The sequence below is a fragment of the Rhipicephalus sanguineus genome, chromosome 3 (assembly GCF_013339695.2).
Source record: "Rhipicephalus sanguineus isolate Rsan-2018 chromosome 3, BIME_Rsan_1.4, whole genome shotgun sequence".
NCBI classification, from domain to species: domain Eukaryota; kingdom Metazoa; phylum Arthropoda; class Arachnida; order Ixodida; family Ixodidae; genus Rhipicephalus; species Rhipicephalus sanguineus.
This window is the reverse complement of record NC_051178.1, coordinates 63,954,484-63,980,340: the sequence shown is the minus strand read 5'-3', so window position 1 is coordinate 63,980,340 and position 25,857 is coordinate 63,954,484. Positions and strand designations below refer to the sequence as shown.

The 25,857-nt window shown below is 45.9% G+C and overlaps 1 protein-coding gene across 1 annotated transcript in view; it reads left to right on the top strand.

The window, feature by feature from the left end:
- Window positions 1-5,124: 5,124 nt before the first annotated feature.
- The window catches only part of LOC119385522 (pro-resilin), a 35,581-nt gene continuing 14,848 nt past the window's right edge, over window positions 5,125-25,857 (top strand). The window contains exons 1-5 of the mRNA XM_037652941.1: window positions 5,125-5,136; window positions 5,860-6,012; window positions 6,680-7,177; window positions 20,421-20,573; window positions 20,979-21,503. Of these exons, the coding sequence (XP_037508869.1) occupies window positions 5,125-5,136; window positions 5,860-6,012; window positions 6,680-7,177; window positions 20,421-20,573; window positions 20,979-21,503 (1,341 nt within the window). The remainder of the gene's footprint in view (window positions 5,137-5,859; window positions 6,013-6,679; window positions 7,178-20,420; window positions 20,574-20,978; window positions 21,504-25,857) is intronic.

Here is a 25,857-nt window from a genome sequence, read left to right as displayed (position 1 = left end):
GCGCGCTTTAAAGGTCGTCGCCCCACGCGGATGAGCGCGCGCCTCTACAGGGCGTGGTCGCTTGAGCGCGGGCGTATCTCGTGATGGCGTTGGTGTGTACGTCTTGTGCTCTCACCGCAAATTTGCATCGACAGCCCGAAGGTCACTTCTCTCACTGCAGCGGCAGCTGTTGCGAAGGTAGCGCGCTGCTCACACAGAAATAAGTTACAACTGTGACAGTTCGCGCTCGTTCTCTCTATGTTCGTTCCGTGCGCCCTTACAGCTTGAGCAGCGCGTTGCAAGTTTCGAGCTGCTTGCCGTTCTTCGCGTGACATTACAATTTGTTGCTGTAGAATTCATTTCTTCGCGCTCGGGGTGAAAGAATGCACAACAAACGCTCCACTACGACGGTGAAGACACGTTTCGAATCACTTTCGTGTTATACGATTCCTATGAGAGAGGGTTCTGCCACGTTTTTTTTTTCAAGCTCAAGGGGTGCTTCATGACCTCTTTAAATCTAAGTACACGGTTTCTCCGGTATTTCACCGCACTAGAAATGTGATTGCCGCGGCCCGGAATTGAACCATGTTCACAGGCTCAGCAGAGCGACACCTCAGCGGTAGGACGCTAGACATTCGTAGAATTGTCCACTTGATACAGGGTGCCCCATCTTTCTTTAAGCAGAGTTTAAAAACATGCTGACACACCAATAACGACGCGACCAAATGCATGTTGCTGACTGTTGCCTAGAGTACGTCAGACTTTCTTTTGTGTTCTAATTAATTTAGTAATTAGACCACATAATTATCCAACGTTTGAAGCGCCGAAGCTGGGCAAACAATTCTCATGAGAAAGTTGTACATCGGTTTGCAAAACGTCCGATTAGACAGTTTATAACTTTCTATCCATTAAGTATTTGTTTTTTTTCTGCTTACAACAGATGCCTTCGAAGCACAGAAAAAGTCAGTTTCGCCGCAATGGCGAAGCAATGAATGCGATAGCAACAAATTGGAATGTAACGCGAAGAACGGAAAGCAGCTCGAAATTGCCAGTGCCTCGCTCGAGCACAAAGGACGCACGAAAAGAACGCACACAGGACGAGTGCTAACTATCATGCGTCACAGCTCGATACTTGAAGCACACTGCTGAAGCATAAAGCAGGACGCACGAAACGAGCGTACATGTACACGCAGGACGAGCGCGAACTAAATCGCAGTTGTTACTTATTTCTGTTTGAACAGCGCGCTCCTTTCGCAAACACGGCCGCTGCAGCGAGCGAAGTGACCTTCGTACGCTCTGTGACTTCAGCGCGGACATCGCGGGGAAAGCACAAGACATACAACCCCCCGCTCCACCCCCCCGCCGGCCCCCCTTCTTTCCTTGAGATAAGCGCACGAAGGCGACCACGCTCTGTAGGGCAAAGAGCATCGGCGTTCACAGGAGCGGGGCGACGACCTTTAAAGCCCAGCGCGCGCATTGCGCCATCTCGCTGGTGAGTAAGAAAACACGCTGAAGTTAATGGTGTATATAACGAGCAGACAGCGGAAGGGCAAGGTTCTCCCTGCGCAAATATTAGAAGAAGCGAGCGAGCTGGCCGACGACTTTTAAATGCGCCCGTTGCGCTCCTCGCGCCATCTTGCTGGTAATGAAGAAACGCTTATAAGCGCCTGTCGTCTCTGAATCCGGCCAGCGGTAAAGGGTGCGTGTATAACGCTCGCCGTTAGCAACCTGGAGGGTCTACGTTTTGTGGCGTAGTGGTTCGCGCCACGCGCTGCGGAGCGAGAGGTCCGTGGTTCGACTCCGCGCTTCGGAAGCATTTTTCTGAATTATTCTTGTTTGGGGCTTTCATGTATATATACATACTTATACATATTCGGTGCATGACGGCGGCGGCGACGGGGACGGACAAAAACCAGCCGAGACTGTCTATATAATTGCTATCGCAATAAAACAAAAATACTACGTGACATGTCTGCTTGCGCGCCTATGCGCGCAGTGAATCTTGTGCTCCCTAAAGTTCCGCGTACGAACGATATGCGTCCCTCGCGCCGGCTCATAACAGCGATAAGCAGAATCAGCGGTTATTGCTTGTGATGCTGATAGGAAAACGTGTTTGTCTCCCAGCCACCACCATCGTCGCTGCCCTGTCGAGGCAGCACAACAGAGCAAATGGTCGTTTGTATGCGGAACGGCAGGGAGCACTGGAATCATAGCGGGCAGTGACGCGAAAGATGTCATGTCACGTGGTATTTTTTAGTATTTCGCCGGCATCTGTAGTAAGCAGAAAAATACTAATACTTAATAGATAGAAAGTTAGAACCTTTCCAATCAGACGTTTTGGAAAGCCATCTACAACTTTCTCATGGGAATATGTTGTCCAGCTTCGTTGTTTCACAAGTTAATTAATGTGGCTTAATTAAGAAATTAATCAGAACACAAAAAAAAGCCTGACTTATTCCAGGCAGTAGTCAGCAACATGCATTTGGTCGCTTAATCATTGAGTGCGTTGGCATATTTTCAATCTCTGGCTAGAGATAGCTGGGGCACCCTGACTAATGCTTTGCATTAAAAACAAGCATTTTTAGGGGAGCGTGGTTACAGACTCCTCAGTAAACGGACCTTATAGAAGAAGATGAAAACCGTTGTCCACCTTCGCAAAGGTTTCGTATGCGCACTGCTCCTTAATATTTTATGCGGTTATCTTGATATGCCGAAAAACAAACAAGACCGCCTTGTCACTGCCACTCTCAGAAGCCAACTTCTTCAGATGTAACAGCCAAAAATTGTTGGAAAGAACCAAAGAACATTAACAAAAGCAGCAACCATGGGCGTGGAGATATGATCACGTATCAGCAGTTCCGTACGTTTGTTTTTGAACAACGGTCATAAGGTGCTTTGCTACGCGCCAAGACTGATCTTGACGTCTTGGAGATGCACCAGTACCTCTACCTTGCTTTTTTGAGTGTGCGTGAGTGTGCTAACCTGAAGTATACTGAGCACTCTGCTGCAAATATGAATATTAGCATGTGCATAAAATTATTGAATTTAACGCCCCTTTTCTCACTTCTTCAGTCGGGTTCCATAAAAACAGTTTTGATGAATTTAGGATTGGAAAAGGTACCGGACACATATACCAACTGTTCTCGATCACGCAGATAGCTACGAATTAGTTCTAGTGGGACGCCAGATACACCAATTGACTCTAGTTTCTGAAATAAAATGACGTGAGAAATAGAATCAAATGCTTTTGAAAGGTCAAGAAAAACACCTCCAACAACACAACCGCTATCAATAGCAGATTTAATTTCGTCAGTTAGCGATATCATGGCAAGTTCAGTTGAGTAACCGGGCCTGAAACCAAACTGCTTATTAGAAAGAATATGAAACTTGTCTAAATAACACCTTAACCGTCCCACAAAAAGCTTTTCTATGACTTTACTGAAGAATGAGATAATTGCTATAGGCCGGTAATTCGAGATTAAGCGCTTGTCGCCTTTTTTAAAGACGGGAATAATTTTTGCTTTTTTCAGGGCTGTCGGGAAAAATCCAGTTTCAAATACAAGATTTATAATGTAACATAATGCATCGCAGATTAAATGAGCTGTCAGTTTCATGTCGGCAGCAAAGAACTTATCGAGACCAGCGCTTGTATTCCTAATACTATTGATAACGGTGAACACTTCTTCGGGTGACGTCGGATAAAGAAAGAATGAATGTGGTAATCGTGAACAAGTGTATTCGAGGGATGCTGTCGACTGCGGAATATCAATGCCGAACGAGTCATTAAAAGAGTTCGCGATATCAGATGGGTTTTCGATCACACGATTTTCTCAGTGAATCAAGGTTATATCTGAATGTACCGTGGTCCTGCCAAGAAAATAGTTTACAGTTTTCCACTGCTGCTTAACGTCATTTCCGGCTCGCTTTATTTTATCTTCGAAGTACTTTAATTTAGCGGCTTTAAGTAACTTACCTAATGTGTTTGAGTATTCTTTATAGCGCTTTTGAAGGTTAACATTGAAAGGGGACTTTTTCGTCTTTTTGTATAAGTTATCCTTTTTCCGCAGACATTTTAACAGGTTAGGTGTCAACCACGGATTAATTGGGACGAGGTACTTTTTTCTGCTTACAACTAATGTTGAAGCGGCCATGACTGCATTTGAAATGATAGAGGAAAATTGTTGGTAGGCTATTTCAGCATTTTTGCACTTCTTAACTGACGACCAATCACACTGCTCGATGATGTTAATGAATGATGCAGTATTTAGGTTATTCTTGAAGCTTCGATATATTATACAGAGCATGTTATAGCATTTTTGTGTTATTTTGTGCTTATCTTCATATTTTGTATAACTTATAGTCCCTATCTCGTGCTTATCTGTATATTTTGTATATCTCAATTTTTCTTTCCTTACCGTCATAATGTTTGATATTATGCCGAACGAATGTTGTTGCATTTTTTGTTAGTTTTTTCGTGCTTATCTACACATTTTGTATAATTATATTCGCTATTGCGTACTTATCTGTATATATTGTTTATCTTAATTTTTCTATCCTTACCACTGTTTACTCTTGCGTTGTATCTCTGATTAATGATTTTATAGGAGGTCTCACTCACAGTCTTGCGACTTTGAGACCTCCTTCTGTATTTGTATATAACACATGCAATTTATCACTTGTATTTCAATTTCGAAATAAAGTACGTTAAATAAAAGTACGTTAAAGTAAATGAAGTAGTAATAGCCTATTGGTAAATATATTACTATTTCGTAATAAATTATTCAGCAAACTTTATTAAAGAGATGAATGGTCATCCTTCCGAAAGCAGGCTTTTGGCGCAAGCCTCTAACTTCGTTACGAGGCATAAATGAGAGTTGCGTAAAAGCCGACTTCTTGCTGGTTGGTATGGCGCGACATTGCCCTTTTGCAAGACGCGAAAGCAAGCCCGGGCACTGCGAAACAGCAAAGCACGCTGCAATGTCGTGTCCTGCTCACGCACGGGCTAGACAGGTGTCGCCGCAGGCCCTATAAAACCAACTGCTCGTAGGATGTAACCATCAGCAGACATTGGCGTTCACCTAGGCGTCGCACCGTGGATACGAGCTCGGCTATCTACTCTCGGCTGCCAACATCGGAACATTCGCCATGTTTCCAGTGGTAAGCACACTCACAACAGTCTCTTTATGATCGCGAGAAGTCCACTTTGCACTTGCTGACCGAAGCGTCGAATAGGACTCTAGAAATCTCTAATGACAAACGTTCGTTTTCAAGCTAAACGAAATGCTTTGTGGTGCTGTTGTACGCGCCACGGAAGCAATTTTTAGTATTTGAGATAAATCCAGTGCCCTATAATAAAGGGCACCAGCAAACGTGTTCAAACTAACGTTTCACTTTTTTAGAAAGTGCTTTAGCAAATCTGGCATACGTGCACTACAAAATGTCCATGCACGCCTATAATTTGCGCAATTATGAGGAGTAGTAGTATAGTAGGAACTACCAAGCGCTCGACCACGTAAGAGGAACCGCATTCTTCCAGTCGAGCTCGAGCTATAACACATTGATGATGATATATAGAGATGAGAAAGTTGTGCAAATGCATATAGTATGTCGAGATAACAAAAATGAGTCATTGAATTGTCACGCTCATAGTATATGTAGGAATATCTGGGTAGATCAATCTCATGTGGTGCCCTATGTTAGCGCTGCACAAGAGTGACAGCAATGACTACCTTATCCGATGCACCAAGATCCCCGCTATATGTGTTGGTCCCCTCTAACGAAAAGTACTGAGCGCCAAGGCAAGGGGCTCGCTTTACATCCATTACAGCATTGATATAATATTGCTATCCGAAAAAATGCATGCATTTTCTCTAACCGCAGGTGCAAGTGCTGCTTGTCTATCTCGTCGTTCAGAGCCACGCGCTGCATTACCACCAACCGAACCAGATTGGGTACCCGGGTGCAGGATTCGCCGGTTACAGAACCACTGCTGCTGCTACGGTACCTTACGGAAGATACGATGCCTACGAATCTGTAAGCATAAACGTTTTTGTGTGACAGGCTAAGCTGCTAGCTGTTAATATTAGAATACTAGCGATCATGCATACAGGACGCGTATACCACAATCGTGGCATCAGCATTCTTGAGATATCAATTCGCTCTTAAAACCCATTGCTCCTACTTCAACGAGAACGTGCTATGTGCATATGAGAAGCAGCATTGCTTCAGAAGCACAACGTCTATGTCTACGTTTCTCGCCAATAATTTGTACTGCCTGTCGTTTCCTCAGAATTACTTTGCACCTGGTCAAACTCACTGCTGCTTCTTTTGCTCATCTGTCTTTCTTTCCTTTTACTACGACAACGATGTCCCAGTGGTAATGAATGGCAAACATTTTACGGCATGGTCTTATCTCCTCTGTCAGACATCTGCCAAATGCAGTTGATTATATTGAAAGAGAAGCCCAAGTTGGCATGCATTTATTGGTTGAAGTTCTTCATTAACACCTCAATGTATTTACGTTCATTCAGTTAGGCCAACCACAAAAACCAAATGAATAATGTCCTGAGAGTTATAGTAGAGCAGCTCGTTTTTTGAGTAGATTATCTCGCAGTATTCTTTCTGCAGATTCGTAATGGTGTCTGTTGTACACTAAAGTTGGTTGTGCAACAACTTCTTTGGTTTCCCTTATCTCTTGCAGCCACCTAAGCCGTACAGTTTCGGCTACGACAATGTGGACGAGTTCGGTAACCGGCAGTTCCGCAGCGAGCAGGGCGACTCCAGCAACGCCAAAACTGGCTCGTACGGTTATCGAGACGCGAATGGTCTCTATCGGAGGGTGAACTACGTGGCGGACGCGTACGGCTTCCGCGCCACAGTGGACACCAACGAGCCTGGAACGGCCCCTGGAGCGAGCGCCGACGCGGTCTTTAACGCTGCACCAGTGGTGCCACCGGTTCCCTCTGGCAATGTACAGGGTGGCGCACCTGCAGGCTTTGCCGCTAGAGTGGCGGCACCTTACAATGGTGGGGGCTACGGTGGCTACGGAAGATACGGATACAACCCGTATGCTAGCGCTGCTGCAGCGTACGGATACCCCCCGTACGGACGTGAGGGGTATGCTGCCACTGCACCAGGATTTGGTGGATTTGCCTACGGCGGCCAGTCTCCATACGGCTACGGCGCAGCCGGTTACGGGGCTGGCTACACTCCTGGTCTCAATGGTGTCTCTGCTGGATACGGAAGCTGGCCTTCTGCTCATCGCGCATTTCGTCGTCGTTAATGGATTCTTCGGATTTAGCATTATATTAGCGAATAAAGACGTTGTGAAGTTTAAATACGCCTACCACAGTGTACTGCAAGAAAATAAAGTGATCTTGATCATATTGAGAAAAAAGCTGCTGTTAAAGGTGATTTTGCAGGGGATGTCCTAGCATACGCAACTATACCTGGCTCGTTCAACAAGGAGCAGTGAACGCACGCGACCATCCGTTTTTTTAAATAAAATGTGTGGGTATGAGGGGTAGGAATCATTGGCGGTTCAAACCAAAGGATATCGTCCATTAAAAATGCAGGAGGAACAGCTATACGTCAATCAGGCCCGTACGTGGTCTGCTACTTTGTGGGGGAGATAGTCTATTACACATTTTTTCACGCGAATATTTCTTCCAGTCGAGACTCCTAGCACAAAGTTGTGGTGTTACATATGCCTTTTAGACAAAATGTGTTCATTCCCATAGAAAAAGACACTCCTACCGGAAAACTATCACACCAACCTAGCAAAAGGTGTTGCATGGTGTGCGAGTTGGTGAAAAAGCCCAAAATTTTCTTGAAAGATGTCCAAAATTAGCACGGCCGTTACAAGGCAAATTACCGGCCATTTTTTTCAAGTATGCTACTCACGAAAATTATTGCTCATATAAACACAATGAAGACAACAGATAATTAATCCAAGTGAAGCACAGGGGAGAATATTTCTAATTTTGTATTTGAAGTGTAGCAAATGAATAGAAATAAACATGGAGATTTCGTGTTGGATTAAACAAATTTGAATGTCAAAGCAAGCCAGGGGACTACGGTAGTCGTCAAATTCAGAAGAGCTAAGATTAAATGTAGATGGAAGCTATAAGAGCTGTAACATATAGCCGTAAGATATGGATATATAGCCTTTAGGGAAGAAAGAAACGAGCAAGAGGTGATAGACGTACTGGCACAGCGGAATTCATGTAACAAAGGCCCTTTCTTCGAAATGGGGTACCAAGTCCAACATGTCCGACAGTTGGTGAGTCAGTGACTATCATGGTGTGTGTGCGAAGAAGCGCACGAAATCGAAAAAAAATCGAAAAAAAATTCAACCAGCTCTCATGGGGGACACCGATGAAACAGCGAAGCTAGTGGCATTCCCTTCGTTAGCCTAATATATTTCTATGTTTTGCGAGTCTTTCGGATATGCTATACCACTGCTCTTCATTAAAACCTCTTTGCGTCTTTATTAGCATGTGCAATGCAGGAAGATCCACTAACCTGTCCATTCATTTATCGGTAATATTCTATAGAAGCGAAGCGAGCTACAGAAGAGTGCTGCGTGTGCGCCCTTGTTGCCTTCGAGAGTGGAAATTTCCATGCTGCAAGCGGAACGAAAGAACTTGCCCGAAAGAATACATACGCTCATGAGCACGCCTGTGGGAGGCGCGATGTTCAATTCGCATAAAGATAGCGCGACATCATACTGATGTCGCTGCACTGTTGAAATGTTAACTGAGTGGCGGCGCTGATGCGTTCGCACGCATTGTTCCTTTGAAAACCGTCGCAAATGCTGCACATGCGTTTGTGACGCCATGCTCGTTCTTGCAGCCGTTTTATTGCAATAGCAATGATATGGACAGTCTCGGCTGATTTTTGCCGTCTCCGTCGCCGCCGTCATGCACCGTATATCTATATGTTTATATATATATATATATATATATATATATATATATATATATAAATATATATATATATATATATATATATATATATATCAAAGCCACAAAGAAAAATTATTAAGAAAAACTTTCCGACGCGCGGAACCGAACGGGCGACCTCATGCATTCCAGCGCGCAGCGTTAGATGGTTAGGCCACCAACGGCACCGTCTTCCAGCCTGCTAACGGCGAGCTATTTTTATACACCACTTACATCACCATGCTTTCTTAGTTACCACATAGATGGCGCGATGTCGTGGCGCGCTTTATAAAGATCGTCGCCCCGTTCCTGCGAACGCCGTTGCTCTTCGACCTACAGGGCGTGGTCGCCTTCGTGCGCTTATCTTGAGGAAAGAAGGCGGTGGATGGCGGGGGGGGGGGGGGGCGGAGGGTTGTATGTCTTGTGCTTTCCCTGCAATGACCACGCTGAAGTCACAGAGCGTACGAAGGTCGCTTCACTCGCTGCAAAGGCCGCGTTTGCGAAAGGAGCGCGCTGTTCAAACAGAAATAATTAACAACTGGGACAGTTAGTTCGCGCTCGTCCTGTGTGTACCTGTTCGTTCGTTTCGTGCGTCCTGCTTTATGTTTGAGCAGTGCGCTTCTAGTGTCGCGCTGTGACGCATGATAGTTCGCGCTCGTCCTGTGTGCGTTCTTTTCGTGCGTCCTTTGGGCTCGAGCGACGCGCTGGCAATTTCGACCTGATTTCCGTTCTTCGTGTTACATTCCAATTTATTGCTATCGCATTCATTGCTTCGCCGTTACGGCGCAGCTGTGACTTTTTTTATCAACGCTGCTATCACGCACTTCGCACTGTCATCCTATCATGACCGGCGTAGTGCGAGCCCGGAACAAACTCATGTTCCCGAGAAGCTCGGGCCACCGTGCATAGCACCCCTGGTCAGAAGTGTGAACGCGCTGGCCAGAGAACCCATGGAAGCTTATCACGTTAAAAAAAGAATTGGCGAAGCTTGCACTACGCCGCGCAAAACTTGACACAGCGAAACTGAACGATTCTGAAGATTAGTATGGTTGCTACTAGGTTGTTTCTCGGTCTTAGATAGGTGATGCATGTTGTTTCTAGGTCGTTACTAGGCTTTAGATAGATGATGCTAGGTTGTTTGTACGTTGATTCTCAGCGCAGAAAGGTCCGAGTTAAACCACGGACAGCCACAGACACGACACGGATTTCCAAACTCCAGAGACAAAAACTCGCGCTGAAACCAAGCGCTCGCACCTCTCATAGATCTACGGTCACGTCGTCGTTGGAGTAGGCCTTCCATCGCTTCGGGGTCTTCTCGCAGCCGCCGTTGCCTTTCCCGTTCCCTAGTATTATCTCGTTGTAGTACATACTCGGGGTCTTAGGCTCACCGAGTTCGCTTCGCTGCCACTTCTTGTTGGGATAACTGTCACCTTCTTCATTTTTGGTGGACCAGTGGTGAGTAGTGGGATTTATCCAATTTCTGTGGCTTTTTTTGTTCGGCTAACTTATTGCATTCTCCCCTTGAGTGGACCAGTGGTGAGTAGTGTGATTTCCCCAATTGCTGTGGCACGTACTCATGTATGATGATGATAGTTCTTTGGTTCGTCGGGCAAGGAACGATTTGCTCAACAGCTTCGCTGTTAAAACAAGAAGAGTGATTGTATCAGTGAGACGTTTGTTTTGCTCCGCAGCAAAGGAAGAAACATGGGTATGATGTGCATGTTTTGCTCTTCCGATCCCGATGAGTGCTGTGTGACTGCTGCGTGCAATGCTCCTGTGCGTGCCACTCGGCTGTGTATATATATAGGGAGACTCTTCTGAATAAAGCTTAGTTGCGAGTAGCGCCTGTCCTCTGCATCTGTCCGATTTCGCGCTATGCAGTATTCAAGACGTGGTCAAGTTGCCGGCAGACACAGCTGCTCGTTTCGGTAGAACTGCTGCCGCAAAGCGGGGTCGTACGTGTTGAATGTGTCAGTCTGTGCGTCGGTTGACCATCGTCACTGCTCTGGCAGACTGGCACTCCACTTGACGTTGTCGTTACGTGATTACTATAAATTCGAAAGCCTTATATACCTCATGAAATGTGAAAAGTGGCCGTTGGCACCGCCCGCGTCAACATGAAATGCTCCAACAAGTATCACGTGAACACATATTACGTTATGATGACGCCACCTGTAATGTCATCATGAAGTCACACTACATGAAGTAACATGATTACATCATCACATGGCATGGCCGATTAGTCAACGGCGGGCTGATCCTGGAGGAAGGAAGACCACGTAGTGAGTAGAAAGCATCAGAGGGGGGAGGATTAATAAGACTATCGACTGAGAAAAAAGAATTAAAAAATAAATTATAACTTTCGCATTCTAGTCGTCCTAGGGAAATGCATAAGGGACCGTGTGACTTTTTCCTGTCGTGACTCGGAGGTTTTGCACCACGTGACGGTAATTTTCGAAATCATAAAATGCGCCATGTAATTTGGGAAATATGAAATTACTTAGGGCGCTATTTCGCATTTGCCTGTCGTTATCAATGCCCTCAATAAACGGCCTTCCACATAAAATAATAAAATTATCATAAAAATATTTCATGTCTATTTCCCTCTACCCAAAGCGCCATATATTACGTTAAAGGGAAGCTGAAGCACTTTAAAAAAAATGACTTTGGAATGTGTAATCATAGTTTGATCCTTGCTGAATTGGAAAACCAATGTAAGAGTTCACAGAAGTGAACGCAAATGGCATTTCGCGATCAGTTCCACTAACGCGCGCAGCCAGAAGTAGTCACGGAGGCCACGGCTCCGCCAAAACCACGGGGGTAGAATAACAGGTGGCCCATGGAGCGCCGCGAGCGCCTCCCGTACTGCTCGAGTTGCTCGCGGCCGCCGCTAGGTTCGCGACGAGTTTTTGGGCTGAAAGACGCGCACCGCAAGCTCTCGCTGTACTGTAAAAACTAGGGGTGTGAGACATAAAATCTAAACAGTTTTGAATCGAAGACTATGCATACAGCTAAGACGGTAATGAAACACATAAACCTGCCATCGAAACATGGTCCTCGGCACTGAAGGCATGTAGACATCGGCGTTGAAAGCTGTATCTGCAAGAACAATTAACGCAAACACAACCCTTGCATCTATTGCTATTCATGAAGCTGAATGCAGGTGCACCTTCAGTTCTTACAAGATGAAGACAGGAACTGATTAATGCGATGCAGGGGCAGCATAGTAAAAACTGAGCGAGTATGGAGCTTTCATAAAAAACGCCTTCATCCGGTAATCAATATAGCGTCGGTAGTTTCGTAAAAGCTTGGGCTGCATGCATACTGGTAGTTTAGTCATTAAAAGAAGAAAAATGGGCCTTTAACTATTCCAAAGTTTCATTGTTTTGGGGTTCTCTCGTCGGCGCTAATTATTCGAAAACTATTCGAAAAATATTCGGCATTTCGAGTATGTACTATTCGATTCGAGTACCGAATCGAATAGAATGCTATACGATTCGTTATTCAAAATTTTCGAATATTCGCACACCCCTAGTAAAAACCGGTTTCTCTAGCTAATTTTGTGGCTTTAAACGGTTATTTGTGATTTTACTAGCTTGTAGTGGCTGTCTGCCAGCTTCGACCGTAAAAGTAAGAGCGCTAGGCCTTATGAAGCTTAAAATTTTTAATTGACGCGGGTAGTCCCGATATGACTGTCACAGCGTGCCGATTGCAAGAGACGTGCGCGTATTTTTTTTTTTTTTTCGAAAGCGTGAAAATTCCTACCGGCGAGTGTACACAGTTAAAAAAAAACATTTGGTTTTCACGTTGTCGTATGTATGTCGGAGGACTGTAGCTGGCGGTCTTTCCATGGAATTGCATTTCTCCACAACTGCAGTCGCTTTTCGTCTTTCGGCGCGGAGAAAAGACACAGCTTTTCTTTGCACGTTTTGTAGCCAGATTTTCAATTTGGAGCGAAGCATTTTCGTCCCATGGTGGCCGCCGCATCAGTGGCACAGATCGAGCCACCGTTATTTTAGCCGTGGTTGGTTTGACAGAGCGCACCAAAGCGACGCATCAGAGCGGATCTCAAGCCGTGGGATCACCTAATCACGACCACAGTGATCTGGCCGTGATCATGACACGAAGGCTGATTGCGACTTTGCGACGCTGGTTGCGTCACATAGGGACGCTCTTGCTCTTCGGACGCTTGCACCTACGGACGCCGCCGCATTTATCGAAGATGACCAAGCAGAAAGGGAGAGACGCGGCTGCAACGCTGGTTGCGTTGCATGCTTTCATTAGTGGCGCGTCCGTTCTAAGCGACGGCAACTCTTCAGTGTTGCTCTAGGCCTCTCTGGTGTAATAAATACACCGCGGATCTCTTTCTCTAAAGTTAAAGATGTAAATTGCAGTTTAAATGCTCGCGACGCACACTGGCCACATGCTTTCAAATGCGCTGGAGCGGAGATATCGGCCCAGAGTATACCTGCTGCCACCTTGCGGAAAAGCGGCGGCAACTCGAGCACCTCCGTGACACGCGCGGCGCATGGACGGAGCGGCGCGTCGGGCCACCTGTTATTCTACCACCGTCATAGAGTTTCCTACAACACTTACTAGAGGGAACTCTGGCGCTAGTGTCTATGGGAGCTGCAATGCATCGCGCTTCAGCCAGCGTGGGAATCATGGGTAGTACACGGATTTGTCTAAACTTCGTTCTTTCGGCTCCGTTTGGCTCCGCGTCGCCTGCATCCGCTTTGTCGCAAAACGAAGTTCAGTAGAAATCGGCAGTTTCACTTCACCACTTTAACTTCTTTAGGCTCACCGATTCAAATCTGGTCACGAAGTTCACAACGATCCATTCTTTTATCCGAAAGAAAACCAAAACATAGCAATAAACAAAGCCACAAGTGCGTTCGAAGCCCACAAGCACGAAGACTAGGCAAATCCGTGTACTACACATCATACCCATGGTGGCTGAACGATCGCAGCGCCAGAGTTCCCTCTAGGTCATTTCAGGAAACTCTATGACCACCGTGGCCAAAACTACCGACGATGACGTAGTTCCGGTCACGCCCACACATTTGGCGCGTTCGCGTGGGCGGAGCAAGACGAACTTTTCTTTCGCGTATTTTAAAGCTCCTGCTGCCACAACAGCGAAAAAAATTACGCCATCGTCAACAATAATGTTAGTCCTTGTTAACAACAAAGTTTTACCGAATTGTAAAACCACTTCAGCATCCCTTTAAGTATATGTAGGTATATTTATTCGCTAACTCTCGCATAGAACGGGCTAGAATGTGTGCAGAAGGTTACCGTCGCTGAACCAGTGACGTGCACCCTTTACGTTTAAAGTAAGGGATGTTCAACAACACTCCGGTCTTGAGAAATTGCCTTGCTGCTGCTACAACGATGTCAGCCTCTTCGCGTATGATGTCAGCAGTGAAACATGGCTACAAAAAAGACAAAATTATGTAAGCGATAATTCGGCATTAGTCATATAAACCATGTTTCCATGTCTTCAGGAAGGCATAGAAATATGTTAACATTAGTTTTCGTAACACCCAGATACAAAGCAACGCCTGCGAGCCAGCGCGTTTCGATCTTCCCTTGAACTTTCCTTCATAAAAATGTGTCAATGTACAACTTGAGTCTGAGTGGAGTTTTTCGTAGGAGACACACTTGCTTCTAATATTTAAGGACATCACCCGAACGCACCCCTTGTTTCATGCGAACGTTAACCGTAGGTAGCGCTATGTGGATGTCCAGTCTGATTGAATACAGTTTCGTGCTGCTGAGCACTTGGGCATGGTTTCGAACTCAAGCCACGGTGGTCGCATTTCGACGGGAGCGAAAAGCAAAGCACACCCGCATGCTTAGATTTAGGTGAGCGTTAAACCACCTTAGTCGATCGAAATTAATGCACTCTCCCACTATGGCGTGCCTCATAATTTGACTTGGTTTTGGCACGTACGTGAAATCCTAGAGATGAATATTAGAAATGAATGCAATCAAAACTGATGTCCCCTATCCCAACGAGGTACTCGATATTTATCAGCGTGGTCCAAGTACACGCTCTGCTAGTGCTCTGAGTGCCTAAGCTGACACGTCAAATCTCAAATCACATCAGAAACCTTCGTAATTTAATACGAGTGGAGCGAGCTAAGTTGAAAAACAAAACGAAAAACAAAACGGTTATGTCTATGCACTCCAATATTCCTCTCCCTCAGCTCTGTAGTGTTGCTAGGGCAGATTTATATCTCCCGCTCCCGTTATGGCTTTCGGCCTAACAACGAATAAACTCTATCTGGTCAGTCTTCTGTTCAGTACACATTAGTGTACGCCGGGTGGTGTGTCGAACCGCCTCGGACCACTATATGGTCCATTTTTCGGGAGCAAACAACAATGGTTTCCCTTCGACTTATTTCACGCACCATTGAAACGGGGCATTTTTACCTCGATTTTGGTGCTCCTCATCCCCGATGCATTCTGGGAAGACTAACAGCTTTCGAAGACGTTGAGCAACAATACTTGCCTCACATGCTGTCCCATCGACATGATATGATGTCTTTCCCTTCGCCAACATGTCTTTAGGCCGCACTTGTATGAACTTCACCGCAGAGGTCTTAAGTTTGCAGTTCAGCCCAATGGCGAACAGCATAATTTAGTAGCTGAACATATCTAGCGGCGAGCTTGTTTCGGAAGTCCAGCAATTTATTTATACACCAATGAGCGACACTCATTATTTGCCGTAATCACACGGAACTTAAATGATTGATCATATAACTTAAGGAAATGCTTTGATAGACATTAATGTCATAATAACTAGAGCATTTTCACGCTAATTATTCCGCTAAGACGTCGTAAGTGAGACAGTACTCAATCTCACATCGAAATCAGTTGCTCTCATCATTTTGGAGACACGCGAGACAAGCTGTTAACAAGCGAGATATGCTTATGTAAGCAACTGGCAGCGAGCATAGCTTAATAATAATAATAATAATAATAATAATAATAATAATAATAATAATAATAATAATAATAATAATAATAATAATAATAATAATAATAATAATAAGTTTATTTGCCATCTTTGTGAAATACAGATGGGGGGATTGTAGAAAACAAGCTGTCCCCGGACAGCTTGACTAGCCAAAGTGTCAAAGCGAGTGATAACTGGGACTTTCGCGAACAAGGCGCACTGGCCATCTCGAGATAGCGCCGCGTGCTGCGCAGTGGTGGTGCACGTGGCCCAGCTACGCGGTTTAGCCTGCGCGCTACGCGGGATAGGTGTCTCTGCTGCGGCGAAGGACAGATGCTGGCATCTGTGCTGGCTGTTTGCTGCTGCCCGAGTGCTGTTCATGAAGGCCCCTTCCCTGCCCCGCGTTCCTGGGCCGACCTTCCGTACGAGCCGCAGTGTAAAGAAATTGTTGTTTTTCGTTGGGCTCTGAAACCCCCGTCCTCCTTCCTTTTATTACGGACGGGACGCAGCAAGCCCATTGACTACAGACTAAAGTTCAAAAGGACTTGAATGCTAGTTTGCGGTGAATTCAAACGTCATTATTTTAATATAACAACAGGGACGCAGAAAACATGAACTAGGAAAAGTCACAGTTTCGCCGCAAGGACGAAGCAATGAATGCGATAGAAACATAGTCGAGTTTTCCCGTGTGACTACAGCGCCAGAACGCACACTCTAGCGAATAGAAAAAGCAACTTTGAGGCGGGGCCGGTCAAAATGAAACGCGATGCGCGCGTCTCCCTCCCTGCATTAGTGTGTGGACTGTGGCCGGGCTGCACGGGGGACGCGTTCGCGCGTCTGTCTACTGCGTGCCCCTAACGGCCAATGTCAGCAAACTTGGCACGGGCCAGTGAGAGCAACGCAGCTCCCTCTGGTCAGTGGACGGTGCCTATACGAAGAAGAGCAAACAACTTGAAATTTTAGGCGTGCCGCTCAAGCACAAAGGACGCACGAAAAGAACCCACGGAACATGAGGGCGAAGTAACAACTGTCACAGTTTGACACGCAACGCGCTGCCCAAACAGAACGAAGGACGCTTGAAAAGGACGCACAGGTACACACAGGACGAGCGCGAACTAACAACTGTCACACTTGTTCCTTCTTTGTGTTTGAGCAGCATGCTGCCGGTGTCGACTATGCAAATCCAACGCCCTTAGCTATTTTTTATAAAACTGTGTCGCATGGAGTGGCCCCTCTGCTTCTGCTGCCGCACGCTGGCGTTCGACACATTACGCCAACGAGCCGGCTTATTGCCACCGTACTTGTGCTGCGGTAGCCATTTCGTTAACTTAATATACAATAAAGTTTGCACAGGATGACACGCGCGTATAACGAACGTAAATGACAAGTCACAAGATGAAAATCGTGTCACGTAGACTACGTAAATCGTGATTTAACCGCCTGCGTGTCTGTGCTCTCGTGGCCGTGTGAATAGCTATATATACCACAATTTACATAGCACGACATGAGTGTATGGCGAACATAAATGACATGACATCACAAGAATACTATTACTTGCATGTGTTGTACGCCGCTTGCTTCTCGTAACATCTAATGCCACAGCACCCACAGCACACCGAAACCAGAGGATCGGAGGCGTTTTAACGTATAGCGCGTGTAACCTCCAGTCTGTGTTTCCTGCCGCACGGTGGCGTTCGACGCATTGTTTTCTCGACTTTCCACGTAGTGAGTGAGTGCGGAAATGGGTCACTTTTTAGTGCGCGCCTCAAGGGTAGTTTTCAAGCTGAAAATAAAAATTAGGAGCGCTAGGAGGCACGACCGGTAAAGCGCGCCCTTGGCGCCATGTCGCAGGTGAACACGCTGAAGCACCTCAGAGCTTTGCCTACTGCCAGCGGTAAATGATATATTAATAGCTCGCCGTTAGCATGCTCGACAACGCGTGGTGCATGGTAGAGTTGTCTAACGCTGCTCGCTGCGGATCGAGGAGCCCTAAGAGCGAATTTCCGTCGTGTGCTTCGGAATTGTGTTTCTGTATGGCTTTTTTTTAAATATTTGCATGCATATGCATATACGGAACATGACGGCGACGGCAAAAACCTGCCTAAAATGTCCATGTAACTGCTATCGCAATATAACAACCAGATGGTCCGCTGACTCTCAACTGCTGTTTATTGAAATGAAAAACGCTGATTATAAATTGTCGAAAATGTCGCTTGGTGAACAGTTAGCAGAAATGGTTAAAAAACATCGACTGGAAATGCACAGGTAACGGCAAAGAAAAAGAAAACGAGGATTCATATGGCCACATGTACCGAAAGATAAGCAGGCACGATGATGTGAAAGATATCTGACTTCTTCATGTGTTATACATTTCGATGGTTGGCGTATCGAATGAACTTGAATTGACTAATATAATAGCTTAATTAACTTTATAGTTGAAGTGATTATGGAGGCCGGCAAGAATGACGGTGTTAGTGCATGTTACAAGGAAAACAACGAGCCTTCTTGCAACAGATCGCGAAGTAGTTTCAGAATGGGAATTCGTCCGTGACCTCGCTCATTTAATCTCACATTGCGGCACCTGCCGCTACTGATGGCGTACACACTTTCACGATGTAATCGCAGCTGATAATGAGAACCAAGTATTGAATTGAACAAAAGAATGCGCATGGCTTACACCACAATCACTTAAACGCCATTCTTTTCTGTTAGCTCGTACTCCGTTTCATACATCAGGTGCAACGCTGCACTGGCTATAGCGAGACTTTTTGCAGCATAAGCATTCGGACCAGGAAATTTTCCTGTGATTTTACCAACCGCAGCATGATTCCTTTTCATCTCTAGGCTGATTAGTAAACGAAGATGCTTTGTGCCTGATATATAAGCAATCCCCGTTATACGGTTGTCAATAAGTTGTTCAGGACTTGGATTAGCTTGTTATGGCCTAGCGTCTCTGTGCTTTCGCTTGTTGGTGTTTCATTTGCAGCCCGTGAAGACGCGTCACGCGCGGGTTCGTGATCGGCTCGCACGAGCGTTTACCACGACGAAAGTCAAGCGCTAGACTCGCGCACTCACACATCGTGTTGATAGAACTTGGTGCATAGCTTCCACAGCGTTGAACTTGTTGTGTGAAACGGAGTATACTTTTAAAAAGAGTGCATAATGTTGTCAGCTTAAATGGGCAAGAAAGAACGGCGTCAGCGCTCCTTTATTGGCAATGCTTTGTTGCGCGCTGACAAAGGATTTTGACGCCTTGAATATGCACCACTAACTCTACGTTTTCTGTGTCTGTGCGTACGAGTCTGCTGAGCTCTCTTATAGCACTATGTTGCCAACATGAATATTAGACAATAAATAAAATAATTGACTCGAACAGCCCTTCCCAATCGCATCTGTGTGGACCCATCGAAATGTTAAATAAGGAAGTAACAGCTGATTATTAAATATATGAATATTTCGTAATAAATTATTCAACAATTTTTATTCAATACCTGAAGGGTCATTTTCGCGTTTTCGCGAACTTAGGCTTCTGGCGCAATCCTGTGGGGTTCGTTACAGAGCATAAATGATAATTACGTAAAAGCCGACTTCTTGCTGGACGGTATGGCGCGACACTGCCATTTTGCAACGTGCAAAAGGAAGGAGGACACTGCAAAACAACAAATCACGCTGCAATGTCGTGTCCCGCACACGCAAGAGCTAGAGAGGTGTCGCTGCAGGCAGTATAAAACCGAAGTCCTCGCAGCATAAAACCATCAGCAGACACTCGCGTTCACATCAGCTTCACTCGGTGCATACGAGCTCGGCCGTTTACTCTCGGGTGCGAACTTCAGAACATTCGAAATGTTCCCAGCGGTAAGCAAACTCAGGATCGTCTTTTTATAATTGATGGCAGTTCACTCAGCACTGTTGACCAATCCGCCTAATATGCTTCTAGACAAATGACGAATGTTTGTTACCAATCTAAAGGTAAACCTTTGTGGTGCTGTAGTACACACCGTGAGCATTGCAAAGAACTATAACAAACGGCGCCAGCAAACGTGTTTAAATGAACGCTTCTCTTTTGTATAGCGTACTTTAGCAAATGTAAGATACGTGCAGTAAAATATATCCTCATGCACGATTATTCTTTGCAGAAGTAGTAAAAACTGTCCGGAACATCCACAATTCATGAGGAATCACTTTATCCGAGTAGAACTTGAGCTATAAGACACTGATGGTGATATATAGGGAAGTGGAAGTTGTACAAATAATGGTGATATGTCGAAATGAAATGCTTTGCCACTGATGTGTTGACCTCAGAGTACATATTAGAAACTCTGAGTGGTTTTATGTCTGGCGGTGTCATACGATAGCGCTGCACAGGAGCCACAGCAATGACTAGCATATCCTAGGCATCAAGATCACCACTATGATATGTGTTGCTTTGTATGAACTAAATATACTGAGCATCGTTGGAACGGTCTCTCTTTACATCTTATGCAACATCGTTATAGTGCTATCCGACAAACAATATACACACCTTTCTCTCACACCAGGTGCCAGTGCTGCTCGTCTATGTCATCGTACGTTGTGACGCACTAAATCACCACCACACGAACCAAGTTGGGTACACGGGTGCAGGATTCGTCGGTTACAGAGCTACTGCTGCTGCTGCGGTGCCTTACGGAAGATACGATGCCTACGAATCTGTGAGCAGAAACGTTGTTACAATGGCTCGCTACATTGCTAGCTGCCTGTATAAGAATACTGGTGATCGCTTATGCAGGGCGCATGTACCACAATAGTGGCGTCAACAATCTTCAGACGTCAATGCGCTGTTAAAGTAATACTGCTTTCAGCTTCAACTTCCTACTTCTACTTTGCCTCATCTCTGTTTTTCGCTCTATCTACGATAATGGTGTCACAGTGGTAATGAATGGCAAAAATCTTACGGCATGCGATTATCTTCTTTGCTAGACATCTGCAAAATGTAGTTCAGCTCGCGTTCTGAGTTGATCGTGTTGCAGTATTCTTTCTGCAGACTCTCAATGGTGTTCGTGGCAGACTAAGGTTTGTCGTGCCAAAACTTCTCGGGTTTTTCTTATCTCTTGCAGCCACCTCAGCCGTACAGTTTCGGCTACGACAATGTGGACGAGTTCGGTAATCGGCAGTTCCGCAGCGAGCAGGGTGACTCCAGCAACACTAAAACCGGCTCGTACGGATATCGAGACGCGAATGGTCTCTACCGGAGAGTGAACTACGTGGCGGACGCGTACGGCTTCCGCGCCACAGTGGACACCAACGAACCTGGAACAGCCCCTGGAGCAAGCGCCGACGCGGTCTTTAACGCGGCACCAATGGTGCCACCGGTTCCCTCTGGCAATGTGCAGGGTGGTACACCTGCAGGTTTTGCCACTAGACTGGCGGCACCTTACAATGCTGGTGGCTACAGTGGCTACGGAAGTTACGGATACAACCCCTATGCTAGCGCTAGTGGAGCATACGGATACACCTCGAACGGACGTCAGGGGTACGCTGCTGGTGCACCGGCACTTGGTGGATTTGCTTATGGCGGCCAGTCTCTATACGGTTACGGCGCATCTGGTTACGGCGCAGGCTACGCTCCTGGCCTCTATGAAGTCTCTGCTGGATACGGAAGCTGGCCTTCTCCTCATCGCGGATTTCGCCGTCGTTAATTAATTCTTCGGAATCAGCGTTTTATTAGCCAATAACTACGTTATGAAGTTTAAGTAGGCCTGTCACAATGGACTGCAAGAAAATAAAGGTATCTTGATCATATTGAGAGAAAAGCTGCTGTTAAAGTTGATTCTGCAGGGGATGTCCAAACATACACAACTAAATTGCATTGTTCAAGAAGGAGCGTTGAAGGCAGACGACTGTGCGTGATTTTTTAATTAAGTGTGCCGGTATGAAGTGTAGGAATCATTGGTGATTGAAACCAATGGAATTGAAAATGCAAGCGGTAGAGCTTCCAACATCCAGGCTGGTATGTGCACAGCTACTATGTATCGATGATGGGCCTATTACACATTTCCTCAGCAAATGTGTCCTCCAATCAAGACACCTTGCAAAGTTATGGTCTTGTATACGCGTTTCAGACAAACTATGCTCATTCCTATAGGAACACACACAAACCTGGTAGAAGTATCGTATGTTGCGCAAGTTGGTGGTAAAGCCCTTTAAATGTCACTGAAAATCATCCAAAAATAGCACGGCCGTTAGCAGCCAACTGACCGACCATTCTATCAACTACGCATGTCGCCAAAATTACTGTTCACATAAACAGAATGAAGCGAAGAGATAATGAAGCCAGGGAAAGCTCACAGTTGATTATCCGTGCTTTTGAGCTTAAAGTGCAGCAAATGGATTGTAATAAAACGCGCAGAGTGCGACTGGATTAAACAAACATAAATATGAAATGAACGTAAGTGACAGCTAGTGTCAAGGTGACAGAAGGTCTGCAAGGAGAGTGGTCACATTGAGAAGCGCTAGGATTAAATGTGGATGGCAGCAATAACCGACGATGACTCTAAAAAAGAAAGAAACGTTGAAAGCACAGGTCCTAAAAGCAACCGTAAGGTATGGAGATAGACGCAATGACACACCTCATTACATCTAACTATAAGACCCTTTTCCAATGTTAAGGTGGCAAGTCCATAAAGGTCGACAGTTGAATGAGTCGGTGACTAATCATCACAACACGAGTGTGAAGCAGCCCTCCAAGTGGCACAAATCTGAGAAAACACAATTAATGCGAGTGTCGAGCTTACTACCTGTGTTTTCCCAGCTTTCTTCTTTTCATTGCGCTGCTTCACACGTACATTATGACGACGGTGTAGCAAAGCCGGAGCAGCCTCGCTAATCTTCCTGCCTATACAGCAGTGTGCCTTTTAGGGGCGAAGCTCCTTAAAGCGGCACCCGTTCGTTCCCGTCGTAGTGCGTAACTAGTCTTAACGCGAGTACCAGATCTTGACCTCCAAGGTGGTGCCGGTGGGAGATTTCTCCTGTGCGTTGTTGAACAATAAAAAATTCGCAGCGTGCGCGTTAACTAAAAGCCGAATTCTTCTGTCTCTCATTCCCCATTAGCAGCCATTGGCATGTTCCAGTAGGAAACGTTAGTAGAAGTAGAAGTGTAAGTGTTAGCTAAAAGCCGACTTCTTCTGTCTCTCATTCCCAGTAGCAGCCATTGTTTACCTCCAAGGTAGTGCCTGGTGAGATTTCTCCTGTGCGTGATTAAACAATAAAAATTTTGTTCAAAACGCCGTTGATTGATGAAATAAACCAACGAAAGACGCCAGATGTTTTCTAAAAGCAAAACGAAAAGACGCCAGATGTTTCTAAAGCAAAACGAAAAGACGCCAGCTGCTTAACGAAAGACGCCAGATGTTTTCTAAAGCAATGGTTTTCTAAACAATGAAAATTCACAGCGTACATGTAAAATTAAAGTGAGCTGCAAGTCGTCATAACTCTCATCGAACCTTTAGTATAAACGCGCCCGATCTCACGTCGGTGATGATGTACTGGGCAGAATTCATGGAAGATTCACGGTTTACCGATGAACCTCCGCACCTTCGCCCACTCATCATCATTCACTCCGTGGATATGCTGTGATTTTCACTCCTCCAAAGCGTCGTGAAACACGCAGAGAAACACGCAGAGAAACGCTACGCGTGTTGTTTCTTTCCTCTAGCCTGGACTTTAATTCTCACAGGGCGAGCGGGGAACGCGGTGCGACAGCCAGGCCAACCTCGGAAAGCTATTTTCCGATATGGATGGATGTTATGCGCGAGGCTTGGGCTAAAGCCACCACCTCGCGGTGGGTTAAACGAAATTACACTTCTATTGGAAACGCGCCGAATGGGACGGTCGCTGCAACGGTGCGTTCTTTTGTTTTGTTTTTTGAGCCTGGTGGCACACATGTCACTACCCCGCTGTAAAGGAAACGCTCATAGCATCCATTCATCCATCCATCCATGCAAGAGCACTGCGAGAAGAAAGTGTGAAAGATAAAAGGCGCGTTCATGTAGCCTCCGTTATGTGCTTGGCGCTAGCTCATCGGGGTAAACGCACGCCATCCATCGTCGCGGACCGCGACGTCGTGAGTTTGACTCCTGTCACCGGAACTTTTTCTCATAGTTTTCTTTTCTTTGCCATTTGATGGCGTTCATTTTGCTGACGTATTTCCGTCACGGAAATACGTCATAAAAGTCCTGGTTAAACCAGGCATTAACACTTTCGTGTTAAAGAAAACGAAAAACAGAACGGCTATGTTTATGTGCTCCAATATTCCTCTCACTCAGCTTTGTAGCGCTCCTAGGGCACATTTATGTCTCTCGCTCCCGTTATGGCTTTCCACCTAACAACGAATAAAGATCTATCTCTTCAGTCTTCTGTTCAGTACACATTAGTGTACGCCGGGTGCCGTGCCAAACCGCCTCGGACCACTATAGGCACAGTAGGACCGCTTTTGGGGAGCAAACACGCACTATTGAAACGGGGCCCTTTTGGTCTCGATTGCAGTCCTGCTCATCCCGGATGCATTCTGGGAAGACTAATATATTTTCAAGATGTTGCGCAACAACAGTTGCCTCACATGCTCTCCCATCGACATGCCCGTCCTTTCGCTAACATGTCTTTAGGACGCCCTTGTATGAACTCCAGCGCAATGGTAACCATTTCTTAAGTTTGCAGTTCAGCCGAATGGAGAACAACATATTTTAGTCTAACTGAACATATCTACTGGCGTTCTTTTTTCGGAAGACCAGCAATTTATTTGTACACCAGTTAGCGGCACTAATTATTAAAGACGATAGTCTTTCTTGGGATACTTAAACGGAGAAATTTTGGTCTGTCTTTCTGTTTGTCGGCACGTCACTCGATTCAGCCACTCGGCCAAAGTTGAACCACTTGCCCAAGGGCCAGCCATCTTGAACTGGTACGGCTGTTCATACTTGCGAACGTTGTCGATCAAAAAGTAAATATCACACATACCTGAGGCGCAACATCGCTAGGTAAGTATTAGGTGGTGTGTTCCTTTAATAGAAAATGCATACATACACAATTCTAAATACCCTAGATTCTCAAGCTGCGCTGAAAATGCGACTGCGCTGAAACTTGCCTTCCTCCGTGCCCTCTGCACGAGCTCATTGTTGTGTTTCGGTTTCGGTTCTGTATTGCACTGTACGAATGCCATGGGCCGCCGCTCTGGCATTCCTGTTTTACGCTGGCGACGTGTAAATAAAAGTGTGTGGAGAGTACTCGTTGAGTGCGGACGTTTCTTCTGCTTCAGCGCATCGCGCCAAACCGTGTGTTCGGGCTGGCTGGCGTCCCCGCCGGTCGCGTTGGTCCCCGCCGGTCTTCGCCTGCTGCTGCGCCGGGACTACCAGCCCGTAACACAGCATTCATGTTTCCCGACGTATTGCCAGATGGCGTCCATATCTCACGCAGCGCCTCTTCTATCGTCTTTAGACGACATTTGCAGCGAAGCACGCAGATACGCGGCCAATTTTTTGCCGTGATAACATGGAATTTAAGAGATTGTTCATATAACTTAATTGCTTAGATATGCTTTAATGTCATAATAATTAGAATATATTTTAGCTAATTATTCTGCTAACGCGTTGTAAGTGAGACAGTGCTCAATTTCACATTGAAATCGGTAGCTGTCAACATTGGTGACGACGGGACAAGCTGCTATAAAAAGCGAGATATAGTTATGTGAGCAACGGGAAGCGCGCATTGCTTAAAGTGTCAAAGCCAGTGATAACTGGCACCTGGTAGAACCAGGCACCCAGGCTATCTCGAGATAGCGCCGCGTGCTCCACAGTGGTGGTGCGCGTGGCCCGGCTGCGCGGATGAGAAGGGGCAACCTGCGCGTTACCGTGCAGAGAGGCCTCTTTGCTGCCTCGAAGGACAGATGCTGGCACCCGTGATGGCTCTTTGCTGCTGCCCTATCATGGACTCCATCTCTCT